The sequence below is a fragment of the Amia ocellicauda genome, chromosome 18, assembly GCF_036373705.1.
Source record: "Amia ocellicauda isolate fAmiCal2 chromosome 18, fAmiCal2.hap1, whole genome shotgun sequence".
NCBI classification, from domain to species: domain Eukaryota; kingdom Metazoa; phylum Chordata; class Actinopteri; order Amiiformes; family Amiidae; genus Amia; species Amia ocellicauda.
The window spans coordinates 4,062,385-4,081,101 of NC_089867.1; the positions used below are offsets into that span (position 1 = coordinate 4,062,385).

The window sequence follows — 18,717 nt, forward strand, 5'->3', positions numbered from 1 at the left end:
CCATGAGATTAGGCTGCGGTATTACAGGTACAGTCTGAGCTCTGCAGCTCCTTAATTGCAATGTTGCTGAGAGTAGCGCTGAGTTTAGACAAAGCTTGCAGACACAAGGGGGGACACAGCAGGAAAAATGCACTCAAAGCTGCTTTAGCATGCAATACAGGTTTCTGGTCTGGCCTGTAAAGTCATGTGATCAAACGTTGGCATGCTACTCAGGACAGCAGACAACCTTAAGCTAAGTGCATTGTTGAAGATGATCACTTCAAAGACTTCAAAGTGGATCAGAATGCTCGTTAATCAAGATAGGTATCACACACTACAGGAGTCATAATGTAAGCTACGGCGACAGCTCCATTAAGCTTTGTTTATAAGTACAGGAATCATGAAATTGCGTCGGTCTTCCAGAGATTTTCATCATTCAAAAATGTGTTTCCTATCTGACGCACATTTTGCCTTCAGTACGGCGTGCAGTGTACAACCTTGAAAGGAGTTTTTTTTTTTTTTTTTTTTTTATACTCCTGTCAAATGTGATGTACTGTGTTTTGCATTACATTCCTTACATTTCACACATGAAATCCCAACACAGACAGTGATGTTTTTCAGTTAATTACCAGTATTATTGTTATGGTTTTTATATATAGATTTATTGCTTTTGCAATTCCATAAAACTGTCATTAGTTTCGTATTACTACTGGTAATAACCATACTATTGCACAATACACAGTTATTGCACAATACACAGCTAACTACTGTATTTTTGTGTATAACTTGAATTGATTCTAGTCAGATTGTAACCATGATTTAGTGCAATATGTTTAAGGTTTGTTTTTGTTTATAAACTTTTGTGTCTTAGTTACTTCTAGAAAAGCAGTAAATGTACATACATTTTCATACATTATGATATTGGGGGGGAGTTTAGGGCGCTCAAAGCTGAATCTGCTTGCTGGAATCTCAGCTACCTGGCATGTGTTCAGTGGTACTGACAGGTACCAGGCCCTGGAAGAGCTGCGTTGAGGAATGGAGACAAAACGTTTCCGCTGGTTTTAAGACTGAAATGTTGTGGTCGGACCTGGGGATGCAAGAGGCTGCTTGGATTTGACTATTATGGAAGCTTGTTATGTACTTCTGTTTTCTGTTGAGAAACATTGTGGTCATAGTATTATTATTTCATTTTGTTTTTAAATGTACTTTATACCTTGTGTGAGAGATTGAAAATGCCACAATGAGAGGCGCTGAAGGACAGTTACACCCATATGAAGTTTTAATGCTTATACGTTCACAACCCAATACATAAGTGCAGGAACTAAACATTTTACCATCTGCTGCACTTTGCTTTAATAAGGTCATATTTGCCCTCCTGAGCAACGTCACTTGTATTTACTTTACACGGTCATGTTTTTCACATTCATATGTTGACTTGAAGGTGGACAGTTTATAACTCCAAATGGAATGGGGTTAACACTTAGCTGCCACGTGCAGGCAAAGGGTAATTTGTTAGCTGTTGTTTGGTAGAACCGGTAGATTAGCAGTAACACGTGCAAGTGGGCTGCAAATTGCAATCACAATTAATGGCTATTCAGCAAAGCCCTCCTGGTGGTTTTTTGCTACTTTGTTGTCGCAGCCAAAATTGGAGTCATTATCTGAATGAGATATTCCCTTTCAGGATTCTTAAAAAAAAAATGTGTTTCTTAATGTGTTTTTCGAATCTGATTTAGTTTTTCTCAGGTGTAGAGAGAAAAGTGTAGCTTTCTGAAAACAAGGTTGGCCTTTTACTTTTAAAGTAACAACTTTAAACTTAAAATTGTCTACATTTGAGTCAAGGAGTCTGTGAACAGATTTGTGCCTGAGTAAGTGAAATAAAAATATTTTTTTGTTTTTCAAAGACAAAAAACAACACATTTTTAGTCCCAACCTCTTTTTAGAGCTGCCTCACAAACAGACCAATCCAGGATTATCTAGCATACCAACAATCTGTGACAATAAACATATATCCCATGAGCAGTTTCATCTGTAATTGGTTTGATACACTGCGCATATACAAATATGTATTTTGTTATTGATATGTACTGGTGACAATTCAACATTGGGTCTCTTCAGTACAGTTATAATGGGACCACATACTGAGAAGCACTTTCTGTTCATGAGCTTTTTTCCCTTGAAGTCTAGAAGCTCTCACAGCATCGTAAAGGTAACAGAAAACTCCTGTGCATCGTGCTCAGATACTGTAGCCTACAATGGCCTACAATTACCACTTCATCTAGGTCAAGGTTTATCTTTATAAATGTATTTTTTGCAATGAAAAAAGAAAGGCCATGAAATATATTGATCTGTCTATATATATAAGATAGCATTTGTTTGCCTTGTGTTTCCATTTCATTTTGGGTAGTTTGTTTGTTTTTGTATGGAATTATTTATTTGTATAAATACATCTTTATACATTCTGTCACTTAGGGCACGATTAAATAAAAACTTGTTTGCACTGCGAATCTTTCACAGAAGCACTGGCATCATTACTGCAAATGGATTTCCCTCTGCTTAACATTCTAAATCTAAATCTAAAATGATTTGCGGTGCAAAACGAGCTTCTTGCAGATTTGATGCCGTAGTAGTGATCCCATTCTAGCGGTATGAAATCAAGAAAATACCTGAGAGAACATAACCTGCAAATGCTCTGGCAGATTGTCTTGTTTAAGACCTCTCTGAAGTGCTCTAAAAGCCTCTCATGGTTATGCCAACATGTAAACAAAGCACATTCAGCAAATGTAAAAGAAATACTAGTGTTAAACATTTTGTAACCAAAATAAACTTCACTCAAGAGAGATTCCCCCCCATTGCTCATATAAGTTAAATGCATTGTTTTTTTAAATACTAGTTTAAAGAAAATGGGTTAAATCTCCTCTGTGGAAGGATGGCAAGAGACAGCCTTGCAAAGCGTAATGCTTTTTTTTGTAACGCCCTGAGAAGAATAATTGGCCACTTTACGCTATTGTGCTGCCAATTTTCTCCTCTGTAGGAAGGCTTGTGACAAAACTGTCAAATCAGTACAATTTGTTTCTTGTTTCCTTACAGCTACAAGCACATGCTGACATTTTTCCAAACCTGATTTATAACGTTTGCTAACATTCCAGACACCAGAACCAAATTTAGATGTTGTTAAACAGCCTTTTTAGTGCACTGCTGTGAGTCAAAATGTGTTCTGTTTATTTCATAGAAATACGCTAAGTATTTTTCAAAGGAACGACCTATTAATATACGGCTGTGCATGGTTTCAAATATAGATGAAATTCTTTTCTGAAGAAATACAGCTGCCTGTTACCATAGAAACCAAGATGAGGTCCCACCCTTGCTAAGTTGTTTTACCTTTCATTTAAACGGGGGAAAGAAAGTATGTACAGAATGTTCCTGTTATAGAAAACAAAGCAAGGAGAGTTTTTGATTTAATTTATGATAAGATTGTGATGTCTCAAAAGCTGAAAGGTCAAATGTTTGATCCAAAGCATCTTTCTCCTCTTGGTTATTTAAATAAATCCTAGTCACAGCCCCAAGAGATCATTAACTTCCCTTTCTGGTTTTGAACTGGTTCTGGAAATGGAGGAATGGGTAGCATGCCAATATTCAATTTAATTATATATTCTTTTACCAGAGACCAATTCTGATTAAATCTAAAGTGATACATTTGTGCCTGATTTTTCTAGCCAAAATCTCAGTTACGTGAGGTCATTAAGATTATTAAAGCAATGAATGACTACAGATATCCATACCGATTCCCTCGGGTAATTTATTTATCATATGGATTATATCCCTGCAGTTATCAACATTTCAGGAAGAGTTGTGTGTACCTTCTGCAAATTGCATGTTGCGTAACATCTTACTGGGTTACTTTCCAGTCACCAGTCTTTTACATCACTGACTCTGCTTTTGGTTACACGTGTTTGGTTTGGTTTGGTTTTAAATAAAATGCTTTTTAAATAAAATGCCTGTAACTAATATATATATATATACACACACTCACCTAAAGGATTATTAGGAACACCTGTTCAATTTCTCATTAATGCAATTATCTAACCAACCAATCACATGGCAGTTGCTTCAATGCATTTAGGGGTGTGGTCCTGGTCAAGACAATCTCCTGAACTCCAAACTGAATGTCTGAATGGGAAAGAAAGGTGATTTAAGCAATTTTGAGCGTGGCATGGTTGTTGGTGCCAGACGGGCCGGTCTGAGTATTTCACAATCTGCTCAGTTACTGGGATTTTCACGCACAACCATTTCTAGGGTTTACAAAGAATGGTGTGAAAAGGGAAAAACATCCAGTATGCGGCAGTCCTGTGGGCGAAAATGCCTTGTTGATGCTAGAGGTCAGAGGAGAATGGGCCGACTGATTCAAGCTGATAGAAGAGCAACTTTGACTGAAATAACCACTCGTTACAACCGAGGTATGCAGCAAAGCATTTGTGAAGCCACAACACGTACAACCTTGAGGCGGATGGGCTACAACAGCAGAAGACCCCACCGGGTCATCTCATCTCCACTACAAATAGGAAAAAGAGGCTACAATTTGCACAAGCTCACCAAAATTGGACAGTTGAAGACTGGAAAAATGTTGCCTGGTCTGATGAGTCTCGATTTCTGTTGAGACATTCAGATGGTAGTCAGAATTTGGCGTAAACAGAATGAGAACATGGATCCATCATGCCTTGTTACCACTGTGCAGGCTGGTGGTGGTGGTGTAATGGTGTGGGGGATGTTTTCTTGGCACACTTTAGGCCCCTTAGTGCCAATTGGGCATCGTTTAAATGCCATGGCCTACCTGAGCATTGTTTCTGACCATGTCCATCCCTTTATGACCACCATGTACCCATCCTCTGATGGCTACTTCCAGCAGGATAATGCACCATGTCACAAAGGTCGAATCATTTCAAATTGGTTTCTTGAACATGACAATGAGTTCACTGTACTAAACTGGCCCCCACAGCCACCAGATCTCAACCCAATAGAGCATCTTTGGGATGTGGTGGAACGGGAGCTTCGTGCCCTGGATGTGCATCCCATAAATCTCCATCAACTGCAAGATGCTATCCTATCAATATGGGCCAACATTTCTAAAGAATGCTTTCAGCACCTTGTTGAATCAATGCCACGTAGAATTAAGGCAGTTCTGAAGGCAAAAGGAGGTCAAACACAGTATTAGTATGGTGTTCCTAATAATCCTTTAGGTGAGTGTATAACGACAAGTGACAACCGTGTATGTGCCGAGCTGGGCGTCTGACTTCTGACACCATCTGTTGCACAATATCATTGTTGCACAATTTTCAGTCAGTACTGTATAACTCCACTGATGTGACTCCACTCCCGAGAATGTGTTTCTGTGGTCTGTGTTATAGATATCATATAGTGATTCTCAGAAACAACAGTGGGCAAAATCAGCAACATGTTGGGGATGTAAATATTTATTTTAAAACTTTGTTCTGCTTCTCAATAGAGGTCCTGCTATCAGATCTCCTGGACCATTTATTTAATGTAGTGTTACGAATGATTCAACAAACAGGAAAGCAGCATATGAAGTACATTTGTCAAATATACTGTAAATAATAGCATTTATGTGAAACCAGGGACAATATTTATCTCATAAATTTAACTTTCTTTCTGACGTGAGCATCTCATTATTTTGAAATTTAGAATCATGTAAAATTCACTGGGATAATTCATTTCCTTTCTAATTTGTTATACTGTTTTCTGCTGTTTTTGCCCTCATTAGTATCCATTTCTATGTTACTTTCACTGAAAACATATTACAATTCTGATATTATAATAATGCAGATAGTCTAAGTTGTTTGGAATATAACAGACCTTACATTTTTCAGGAACACCATCTTAAATTATATTAAATGGGAATTTTTGGAGCAGAGGTTAATACAGTGGGGGGGTTAAGCTTGCGTAAACTGTAAAATGTGTAATATTACTTACATTTGAACAAGTGAAGTGTAAGATTGAAATGACATGTTTGAGTACCAGCAAAATAGGATACAAATGAAAAACAGAGCAAAGCACCTAAAATCTTCCATAGCGACAGAAACGAATTGCAGAGGAAATAAGCCTTCTCTCTCTGAACACGTGAAAGCCGAGTGCCTGCCGTGCCTGCCTGTGGCTGATCGATCATTAGTTCGAAGAGGGAGAAAGATGTAAACAGTCCTAATTGCCCGGTGTGAAGCAGATGCTGTCTTCCTGAGCTCTATCAGCAAGAGATTGCTCAAGCAGCCAGTGTGGTAGCGCAGGGATGAAAGAGATATCTCTGGGTAGAGCTCCTGCTTCTGGAGAATCAGTCTAGGTGCTTGCCTGCAGTGTGTCATGTGATTGGCTCACACTGAAGAAGCACTGGTCCAGTCAGCAAGCCCCCCTCCCCTCCTCACCCCTCCCTGCTGCTGTAGCAGAGAGCAAGGTACAGAGGAAGGAGCTCAGCACCACATGCAGCAGGACAAGCAGGACTAGCAGGCTTGATGAAGCTAGCAACGCTTGTGCAGCCTCTACAGTGTCCACTGCCAGGGCTTTCCATTCAGAGAAAGAACCGGTTTTCATTCAAGATTTTCTGCTCCATCTCATCCCTCTTTGGAAAGGCGATATGTGTCATCAGGACAGGGTGATCTCAGTTGCTACACCTGCCCTGTAAGCTCATCCGAACCATTCCAACTTGCTATCACTCATTCACACCTGAGTGCTGTCAGCCAGTGCCCCGTGGAAGATTCCCGCAGCCCCCCGTGCCTGCTAGCCGCAAAGACGCCCCGTATTCTGTTCCGAGCGAAAGGAGGGTCAGCTGAAATGGGCAGGCAGGGACAAGATGCCACCTCCGCCAACCCTGGCATGCGCATGCAGCGGTCGCCCAGTCGGATGAGTCTCTCGGCATCCTTCGAGGCTCTGGCTGTGTATTTCCCTTGCATGAACTCCTTTGATGAGGAGGACGGAGGTAAGCTTGGTTTTTTTGTTTTTTGTCAGAGAATCTCCACTGTCGAAAAAGAGCAACAACCTTGACAAAAAATATCCCATCTGAATTATGATGAGCTGCATGTGAGATATTGAAACAATCATTTAATTTGCCAGTTTGTGTCCAAATACTCGATTATATGAAGTATCTAGTATTAGTTTGAGGATATCTACGTGGAACAGAATCTTTCGATGTGTGTGTGTGTATATAGCGAGCAAAAACTGCAGAGTTTCTGTTTTCAAATGCATGCTCTTTACTGTATATGCTGCAATATCTTGGGGCTTAATTCTGTCCAAATGACAGATTCATTTAATTAGGTTACTTAAGTTGTAGGTGTTTTGTGTAATGTGTCAGCTGTGTGGCCATTGGTAATATAGATCTTAGTCAATCTCAGTGCTTAAGAATGGCCCTAAGACTCTGTAATTGTGATAAAAAGATATGTGTGTGTGTTTGTTGAAAGGAAGTGCTGAAATGCAAAATTATTACTTCTTGAGCAGAGACGTAACCGAGACCCGGGATGCTTCTGAAATGCATAGATGCTTTTAAATAATTTGGTCTTAATATCAGAGAGCTTATGGGTCCCAGTACCATACATTCCCAAATGAATTGATTAACTTTGTTAGAACCTCAGCAGATCATTAATTATGCAAAGGCATTTGGGTTTTTCATTAGCGGCTGCCACGGAAAAGCAATAAAGAAAATCCGACAGAATTGCTCTGCTTGCACTGTTTGATCAGCTTGACATTCCTTGATTGCCTGTAACTGTTCTGTTAAAGTAATTTTAATCAAAAGCAAAGGACTTTATTGCTTCTGTGCAGTCTCGTCTTGGCCAGCGTGACTTATTTAATTGGAGAAGAGTAAGTTAAAACCTGGCCTCTCCTGGCTGCATTCTGGCTTTTCCTCTTTCAGAGAAGTTTTCCAACTACTGCGATTCAGTGTGTATGGTCTCTGTCATAACCACCCACATACCCTCAGTGTATCGGTACAGACACTACATTATGAAATTCCATGTAGATAAATGGCAGGGTTAAATTAACAGACAGTATGTCTAAGACTGAGCTTTCACAAATCCAGCGTGTAATCTTTCTAAGACCCTCTTCAATAACAATCAATGACACAGGGGTGTATAGAAGAGTGTATGGCCTATATCCACAATAGCGAAAACCTGGTTCAATTCAACACTTTTACGTCTTCATTAAATCATCAACATCTACTTTTCAAATAAACTGCAGCTGTTGATTAATATACTTGATATCAAATAGATAATTTGATGGTTCAACCTGAATCACATTACATTTTGTTGATGTGTGATAACAAATACGTATCCAATAAATCACACACTAGCTCTTCAACATCCCTCATATTGTGCAAAATAAAGGGTAATTACAGTACTTTTCTGGTAGAACTATACACGAATACACTATACACTATAACGAGGCAAAACCACTGCCACAGTCAATTAGGATTGTTGTTTTTCTCCACGTCCTGATATTGAAGCAGGCAGACAGTTTGTATCATAGGGTCTCAGTCAGTGGTGTTTTACCCCAGGGAACCTAAATGCTAACTCTGTGGAAGAGCATTCTCAACAGGAAGCACAGGCAGAGGATGTGAAATTACTTGAATTTCAGACCAGTGGCCCTAGAAGTAAATGCATAATAATTTATTCATCAAGGATATTTAAAAAGACCTTTCTCTGCTCCCCTGGCATACTGATAGTACCATAACAAACAGGTAGATAGGCACAACATTAAAATAAAGTTGTGCTGGCAATGGTTCATCTTTGAATTCTCTTGAAATTGGGAACCATACACTTCAAATCTAAAGCATTATCTTGGAAATGTCATACAAATAGTTCCAAAAATATATTCAAATGTGATCATAATACATTTGACCAGAAACGAGCAATGTGCCTTCTTGATTATATCATTACGTTAGTATTTTTTTATAATCTATATTGTTTCTAGCTAAGCATTCATACGAGCAGGTCGAAAAAAGTCAACTTAAACAGATGGTTTAAATACCAGTATCCTGATTTCAAGGGGGAAAGGATGGCAGAGAAATCAAAGTTGTTTTGTTTGTTTGTTTTTCAGATTTATATATGTATGTAGGCTATATGTTTATTTTGTATTGAGAGCTACATTCCGTGTACCTAATTACCAATTTACAATTGTTATAATCAAATAATCGCACCATGTAAGATAACCTCACTATACACAGTTTAATTTAAACAAGAGGCCACAATTTATTTGTAGTATTTTATTTCTCTCTCAAAAAAAGAAACATGTTTATTTTGCAGTTACTTCACAATCTTTTAATTAATTAAAATATAATATCATTATCGTTTCCCAGGCAAATCGTTAGATAATGTATGTATAGCCTTGAGTATGACTGTCCTGCGCAAAACTGTACTGTGAAGGCCTTTTCATGTATAAGTTAACACGAGTTGACATATTCCTTAGAGGATACAAAAGTTAAGAAATTATAAGCTCACTGCTCACTTTAGATCTAATATGCAATTGCATTACAATATTTTCAAGGTAATTGTGTAACAAATTCGGGGAGTCCATTTGTCGAAGGGATGGTTTATGTTAAATATACCTTTAATTTCAAAAGGCAATTCAAATTATACAGGGAACTAAAATAAAACCCTCTTTATTACAATTAAAGCCCAGAAATGAAGAACTCAACAGCAGTTTTACTCAGTCAAGACTTGTTTTGGGGGAACCAAATCTACAGAACCAATATTTTATGTTATATATCAGCCTGTTTGAACTCTAATAAGAGTGATTGAAGTAGTAATTATCAAAACACAAAACAAAAGATTGTTATGGTTTTTGTGCTGAGAGTTTTCATTATGGACTGTATTACAATGCAGGACCAGACTGCAGAGAAGATTACATTAAGATGACTCTTTATTCACTCTGCTTAATTAATCATTATTTTAAAAGCGTTTTCTTAAAAAGATTGTATAACTTTGCCTTTTTTTATTAACCTAGTGTTCTGCAAGTCGCTTATCGCTGGCCCAGGAGTTTCTTTTTGAACTGAACTGCATTGACAATCAGAGACTGATATATATGTTTAATCAATTATTTCACAAATTAAAGCATTTTAATCATATTACAACAAATAACAACTTTAATCCAATAGAGAGTATATAGACCTATAAAGGTGTTACACAGGGGGTTAAAATAAGACATTGTTTCATAGAACTTGGTCAAGAACGCAATGGCGATCAGCAAATGAAGCTAATAATTAGGTATCATTCAGAGTTCATTCAGACACAGATGGTGGGAGCAGGGGCAGAGCACTTGATTTCATTAAGGTCTGAGTGTCTGCTCTTTCCAATTCACTGCATTACATTCAGTAATATGCAGTGACAAGCCATCATTTTTCATCCGGCTTCAGCCTCTTGGCTCCAGTACGCCATTTAACTGTCAGAATACCACACCTGTTGTGACAGACATTGGAAACCAAACATGTCAGGATGCTTGCAGATTGGGGCTGCTGTTTATTTACAATGGTTAGGTGTAATGAACAAGAACAGCAAAGGTTTTCCTTCTTCTGCAAATGTCCCCTGTTCTGTGTCTTCCAGATACATGATCATATTGTTTTTTTTCTTTTCTCTTGCATTTTCTGATTCCTGCAACTCCTATAGAAAAAAGACTTATGCATCAGATAAATTAACAGTTGGCTTTTGTGGCCTAGAAATAAAAAATAAAGTGTCCTTCATAGATTTTTAAAATGTCTTCAATGTCGTGAAGACAAAACGAAAAACACTCATAATTCTTTCCAAGGACCAGGTATATTTCATGAATGTGTGCTGCCTGCGAAGGTTGTCGTCCTTTCCAGCCCACTGCTTAATTTGCAGTGCATCTCTGACGTTAGAAGTAGCAGCAGTAGAAGTCGTGTCCTGAACACACAGTCCCCACTGTCTCTCGGGCTGCAGTATCTCGTGGAGTGTGTGCCATGTGTCTGCAGCCTGGGCCTGTCACATTGATTGGATTGGGATCAGGCGCAGGTTCAATAGAGGAAGTCAGCTGTCACCTTACATCAACGGATGGATGCCAGAGCATCTTAGATGGTTTGACTGGAATAAAAGCAAAGCGCTGTGTTGAAGGCTGCCTGCAGGCTCCTGAGCTCCACACATCTGTACACACTGTTCCTCCTGTCTGAAGAATACTAATAATTTCAACCTAGAACTGCCAGTACTCTCCACATCAAAGCGAACCAGGTGCAAGTGTTCTTGGGAGCAATTAGACCAGTCCCTCTCTGAAATAAAATAATTGTGTCAGTTATGTGTGTGTGATATTGGTGGGCTGGCAGAGACAGTTAGTTAATGTCAATGTTGTAGGCTGTCTAAATTAAGTTTAATCTCATACGTCTACAACTTCTAAAGGGAACTGTGTTAAGTAACTCTCCTGTTTTGATGACTACACGGATGCACGTAACCTGTTTTCACTGTCTCTACTAGCCTTTATTTGCTGCATATTCATACGTTTTTATTAATTTGTTCCCTCTGTAACCAAACTTAATTCCTGACATAAGAATCATAATATTGAGACAGCGCTTGACAGCAGCCAGATGGTGATTTTAAGGAATGGTATATTTCTCTGCTAGGGAGTGTTTTGTTAATGGGTGTCATGATTTTCCTGATGGTCCATATAAGACTGGGGCAAGAGGAGACTAAAGAATAATTGACCTTTTTCTTCCTCCTGCCTTCTTTGGACAGAAGTAATATTTCCAAACACCAAAAGCGGACGTGCGATCTGTTTGTAGTTTACTTTCTATTCACAGTCCTCCTCTTTCTCTTACCTCTGTGCAGAAGCTGGAGGGAAGAAGCTGCGCAGCACCATTCAGAGGAGTACAGAGACAGGCCTGGCAGTCGAGATGAGAAGCAGGATGACTCGGCAAGCCAGTCGAGAATCGACTGATGGCAGCATGAACAGCTACAGCTCCGAGGGAAAGTAAGCAAAACCCTCTCTAACTGATCATTAAGTCAAATACAGTCATTAAACATGTTCCTGTGGGCTTGGCTCAAAATAGCTGAATTCTAGAATTGTACCAAAACAACATTTTCGGTAAAAATATTGATCAGATAAAAAAAATATATATATGACTGGGAATACATTATAATGGATAGTACATGTTACACACGATTATCAGATGAAGAATCTTAATTTTGCCAATTCAGCATTTTCAGGATATTTAAGGTGCAGGGCCTTTATCAGGGAGACAAGGGACCCCTAATTCCACTAGTCGAGGGGTGTCAAACTTTCATTCCAGTCTACCTCTTTGTCTCTTCAGTTGGTCTAATTAAACGATCAGCCAAATAAACTGAACCCTTTCACTGCAGACTCCAGAATGTCCTGTGTGGACGGTATCTTCAGTACTCAACCTATCTGAAATAAGCAACTGTAAACCTAAAATGTGAAAATCTTTACTAAACCTAAACTGAGAGAACAATTCAATGAATGCAGTAATGGAGAGCTTCTGTTGGAATAAAGACCGAGAGGACACTGCAGGCCTGACAGCCCCGCACTGAGAGGCGTCATTGCAACTCATTAAAACATGTGTTCTTGTGTCACCCACAGCCTCATCTTCCCAGGAGTGCGGCTCGCCTCTGACAGTCAATTCAGCGATTTCCTGGATGGCTTGGGACCCGCTCAGCTCGTTGGGCGACAGACCTTGGCCACCCCTTCCATGGGTGAGCAGTTCTTTCTTTGTCCTTGCAAACTGCTCTGTGGTCCATAAGCTCCTTCATGGGAAGGAGAGAAAAATACTATGAAAAAGAGTTGGTTATGAAATCAGTCTCTTGTTTCGGTCATCATAAAATGTAAAAGAAAATATGAGTCAATAAATTGATAATCTGTGTTAATGATATCTGCAATGATTTCAACCAGGACAAGTCTGAAATGTGTGGATAGTTGATGTTAATGAGTCCCATAAGGAATACAGCTGGCCTTGTGCAGGCTTTGCAGATTGGTTGAGTGATCGTGAATGTCATTTAATGTTGTTGTTTCTTTCTTCCACTTTTTCAGGTGACATTCAGATTGGAATGATGGACAAGAAAGGACAGCTAGAGGTGGAAGTCATCCGAGCTCGTGGCCTTGTGGGAAAAACAGGTTCTAAGGCACTGCCAGGTGAGCCAGTGGTTTACATTGAACTGAAACCAGTGAAAATGTTGGAAACCAGTAAAGAGAAAAAAAGTCAAATCAGTTCTCCACACATGCTATTCCAACAGGTGTTTCAGCTGTGTGTTACTTGGTTCATTCATTATTCAGGGATATTGGAGCTATAGGCCAGTTATTCACAGCTCCAAAACTGTCTTAACTGTTAGAATATAGGATGGTTTGTGTTTTTTTCTATTGGATACATTGTCCCTTTTCAGGAGTTTTGCTTATGGATAATAATTTATTTGAGTCTTTGTCACTGTCACTGTACATTTGTATTAACTGAGCTTTCTCTCTTGAAAGCACCCTATGTTAAGGTGTACTTGTTGGACAATGGAGTCTGCATAGCCAAAAAGAAGACTAAAGTAGCAAGGAAAACTTTGGATCCCCTCTACCAGCAGCAACTATCGTTTGAGGAAAGTCCAGCGGGAAAAGTCCTACAGGTAAGTTACATCACTGATGTTGAGCTCTCGAAGTTCAGAAAAAATATTAGAGCCAGGTGACGAACAGTCGGAGCCCCGTTTTCCCAATGTAGAGATCAGGGTGAAGTAGCAGTTAGGCCTCTGGGCTTGTGGGTTCAATACCAGGTGGGGGACTCTGCTGCTGTACCCTTGAGCAAGGCACTGTACCTAGATTGCTCCAGTAAAACACAGCTGTATAGATGGGTAAAAGTATGTAAAACTAATGTGACATATTGTAACATTTGTTTGTCCCCTAAGAAGTATTAAATAATAAAGTCATTCTTGTCAAAGTGTTCACTAAAGTAATTTTTTTTAAAGTAATCTCCATGTATATTCTGAAGAGTCATGTATTTTCTTTTCTCCCTCTCGACAGATTATTGTATGGGGCGACTATGGACGCATGGACCATAAATCCTTTATGGGAGCTGCTCAGATACTTTTAGATGAGCTTGACTTGTCCAACATGGTAATTGGGTGGTTCAAGCTCTTTCCCCCTTCCTCATTGGTGGACCCAACCTTGGCACCTTTGACTAGAAGAGCTTCCCAGTCATCACTTGACAGTTCTTCTGGACCTTATGCACGTTCATAGCAGTGCAAGGAAGATAGCGTTGTTGTAGCAACCAGCGTTCGAGTTAACAGTCTTAACAGGTCACACGCCCTGGTCACACTGCATGCTTAATGTTGTGTCTTCTGAGCCCGTTTCTAGGGATGCAAAGTGGTCCTGTTTTCTGCGAATGTCGCACACATTGTGCGCTGAGAAAGCCCTCTGGGGAGAAACAGGTGAAAGTTTGTCAAGAACTTACATGCGTGGAATTCAGCGACACTAGGTTTTCATCAAGATTGAAGCCATGGAAAAAAACTAAAACAAACTGAGAACCCATCGATGAATTCAACTGAAGCCCTTTTTTAAAGAAATGTCATTTTTTTGTTGTTGTTGTTGCACCCAGTTGGGTCACAATTCTCCTAACAAGAAGCTTGGTTACGCCATGCCAATCAACCCAGCTGACATGGAGCCGTGAGGACAATTAAAAGCGGCAAGGGATGTCTTTAACATTATGAAAGTGGAAGAGCACCAGATAAGCCTCCTGCCCTTTCCCTCTGTTCCCCAGGAAATGCACATGTGCTCAGAGTTAACACAGTTCTCGAAAGACAATTTTCAGAAAAATTAAAAAATTAAACAATGGCAATACAGATGTGGCTACCATCGACGCTCCAGAATATTTACACCAGAACCAACAATGAGATGAACTTTTGTGATCTAATATAATAATTTCTCTGTTGATATATTGTATGAAATTTAAAAGGAAAAAACTTTTTTTTGCATGGACACAAATTTAGCTGAACTAAAAAATAAAATCATAAAAAAAAAACTATTAAAAATTATTTTCTTGAGGCTGCAACTTGCAAAAAAAGAAAAAAAAACAGATCAGCCATTTTCAACAATTTATATTATTTTTAAAAATAAATTTCACTAATGCATGGTTTTCAAGGGGAGTGAATGCAACAGCGTGATTAAAAAGACACCATGTTTACCATCCTTTAGACCATTCATTAGTCTGTATTTTTACGGACGTTCAGTTAAGGAAAGCTAAAAAGATTACTTTCTAGCAAATATTTAAAAAAAAGACCTGTTTATGTGACAAAGAGATGATTAAAATAAATGTAAATTATTTATTTCATTGTAAAGGCGCAAGCCTTATAAAGATAAACATTATGTGCAAATTGTACACTTTTTCTCTTTTACTCCCTCTTCCCAGGGTGACCATTGTACTATCCATTGCTACCTTTGTCTAATTCCCCTCTTATGTCCCATTTGTTGCAGAACTGTAGATTATTCTACAATTCTGTATTGTTTAAGTATATATATTTTTTTATTTTACTTGTTTAACAAGCATGTTGAAAAGGGTTTTTTGCAACATGGCTTGGGCACACCTTACAGTAACTCAGCATGTTTTGATAAAGAAGATATTTGGAATTTTTGCAGTTTCTTGTACAGTGCATGTAAACTAAGTTACTTTTCTCCCTCACCTTAAATTGAATTCTACAGCAAATTAGTGATTGGGCTTTCATGGCCAAACTTAAAATGTTTGATGAAACATTCCACCTCCCAGCATCATGTTTTATTTCTGAAAAAAGGCATTTTATATATAAAGGAGGTTGAATAGCAAAATATTTAAGGTTGCAAGTATATTTTATTTTAATATTGTTATAAAGAAAAGTAATACAAGCAAAAAATATTCCCATACACTGGCACTGCAAGAGGCATTCTTCACAAGAAAGTAGCAGCAAAGGTTACCTCTGTAACGATCTTGCTGTAAAGTTCAATTTTACAGGCACTATCTGTGAAGCTATGAATGACTCACACAGTACATGGAAATGGAAAATTGCCACACAAGATGAATTTTTAGTTGTTTCTTGTTTTGACAAAATAAAAGTAATTTACTATATTTTTGTTAGTTTATTTACATGCTAAGGCCAACTACCAAATAATTCCCACAAAGGTGGTGGTGTTCATTTGAATGGTTATCCAAACTATTTTAGTCAAGTGAAATGTGAGACATCATTTCTCTTTTTTTACAGTTAAAGGATATTTCTTCTCAAATAAACACAGTTCAAATTTGTTTCTGTAACAAGCAATATATTCCAGACTGGATGTCCCAAGTACATACAGCCAGCTTACAATTCAAAGAACTTGAATTTCAAAGCAGAAAAGTCATTTTGAGGAAGGAATGATGTATCTGAAGACCGAGACAGGTGTTATTTATGTTTGGAATGCCTTTAACTTATCTGGTGCAATGTGTTCATCCCAAGACTCTGTCTTGGTAAAAGTGTGGTTGAGTACAGAGATTTATGTCAGTTATTTTTCAAATAAAAAAAGAAAGTTACACAGACACTGAAGTACCAGCAAACCAATACAAACCATACTATAGCATTTACCCTTAGTTATTTTTAAATTATCTGAACTACTACTGTGAGTTAAACAATAGTTACTTTACACACAGTTGATCTTTTGTGCATATTTTTCATATAATATATATGTGTGTATATGTATATGAATATATATAAATATACCTATATACACACACACACACACACATATATATATATATATATATATATATATATACGTGTGATTTTTCATATGCATACAGTATGAAGAAATGCAGAGTATGGAAGATTTGTACATACTTATCATTATGCAGTATTTATTTAAAACAAATGTATTTTGTTTTTTAATTTTTCACATAATGTCTGCAGCTCTATGATTTAGTCATGTAAATGTCACGGATCCAGTGACCACAGCTGTCTTGTACATAGTACAAAATAACTGAGAAGTAACTACAATTGGAAAAAAAGGGCAATCAGGCCTTTTATGTGAATCTAACATAAATAATTTAAAAAAACAGTATAAAACTATTAAAAAAAAGTAATTCTGGTGATGGTATTTAACATTGAAAATAAAAACAAATCTTTACATAAATTTGTAATGTGGTTTGCTTTCTTTTTCATTTTAGTTTTTCCTCCAATTGACAGCAGTTGTTGGTGTTTTATTTTCTTATGATTTTGAGTATCTGTTTGCCTGTATGTGAAGGTGTGTAAGACTCACATTCTTTGTACTCGACAGCTGGTCTGTGTGCCCTCACTTCTCACTCCTTCATAATCCCATTGGAAGATGTGTTTTTCCCGCATGAATACATGCACTATTGTGTGTTTATGTATTTTACTAATTTACTTCTTTTTTGGTAAGGCTTCTGTACAATTGAGTCAAACATCATCTCTTGCTGTCCATTTACAATCCAGCTCAGACCATTAGGGCGTTGTTGCCTTGCCTTCAACTCATTGCACTCAGAAATCTCCCCAAGTGTCATCAAACTGAGCTCTTCACTGCAGTGTACCACTCTGTTTTTTTGTTTTTTCCTGGAGATTATTCATTATTATTTTTCAGCAAACTGAATGTTCAAATCTTCATTTTTTTTTCATAAAGGACTGATAATGTTGTTTTACATAAAAGATGAATAAAGACTAAACAAAGAAATATACTATACTGAAAATTCCACATTTCCTATGGTATTTCCGCACCGGTGGTCTAAAGATCCAGCTTTTTGTTTACCGAAGCCCAGTCACAGAATTCAGTGGTGTTTGAGTCTGCTCCATTTTGTGCTTGACTTTTATGTAATTTTTAATTATGGAGTTCAAACTGAAGTTTTGGAGGAGGACAACCACAATCTTATGCCTAACTTCTGCCTTAGCCAGCATATGTATCTGGCAACAAACGCACTATCCCAGCATCCATTTCTTTGCCTCTCTCCTTGGCCTGTTTCACATAGTGAGGGGGTTCCCATGGCCTTCCCCAGGTCATCGTTCCCTCAGTCAAACAAGTCTAGGACAAATTAAACTCTTTAAATTCTAATACATACATCTATTGGGGTTGCCCAAACTCTGGAGGGGTGATTTTGCTATTACTAGTCATATTATAAAGGGAAATCACGCCAAAGGACAAACTGAGCTTTTCAGCACAGCCTACGAAGGGTTGTCATGAGTTAAACATTTTTAACATGCAGTGGATCCTGTAAGTGTAAACTTTACAAAAGAGTGTTTTGGACTGATGAAACAATGTTTGAACATTGAACTGGCCCTCAGTAAAACTTGAAGAGGGTGGTTCTTCTAAAAATTATACCTGAGCACGTCCTGTAGTAAAGGTATAGGTGTAGGTATTCAATCATTTCATTTTTCAAATATATGGAAAACCTCAAGAAAGTGACTGAATAAACACATTGCCAGATTAATGAGAACGAAAGACAGTTAACCAAACATTCTGGGTTTATGCATCTTTATATATTCCACTCTTCCAGATCAACTCTATCATATAAGCAACTTGCCCAATAATGTATGCTCCAATATGCTCCTCTAGTTTTTTGGGATGTGTTATGTTTTAACATCATGGATAACTGAGAAACTACACAAGCATGAGATGTGTCTTCCTCATGCAATCTGAAGCCATTAATATGAAGTCAGCAGAATCAACCTTTTTTGTTTACATATTCTTATTCCTTGATAAGAGTGATCATTCCCATAGACAACATGAAGTGTTGCTGTGTCCACACAAATC

At 38.0% G+C, this 18,717-nt stretch overlaps 1 protein-coding gene across 1 annotated transcript in view; it reads left to right on the forward strand.

Moving 5' to 3' along the window:
- The window catches only part of rims2a (regulating synaptic membrane exocytosis 2a), a 285,367-nt gene extending 270,241 nt beyond the window's left edge, over window positions 1-15,126 (forward strand). The window contains exons 28-32 of the mRNA XM_066691502.1: window positions 11,799-11,940; window positions 12,568-12,680; window positions 13,015-13,116; window positions 13,450-13,589; window positions 13,981-15,126. Coding sequence (XP_066547599.1) covers window positions 11,799-11,940; window positions 12,568-12,680; window positions 13,015-13,116; window positions 13,450-13,589; window positions 13,981-14,196 — 713 coding nt within the window. The 3' untranslated portion in view covers window positions 14,197-15,126. The remainder of the gene's footprint in view (window positions 1-11,798; window positions 11,941-12,567; window positions 12,681-13,014; window positions 13,117-13,449; window positions 13,590-13,980) is intronic.
- Window positions 15,127-18,717: the final 3,591 nt, after the last annotated feature.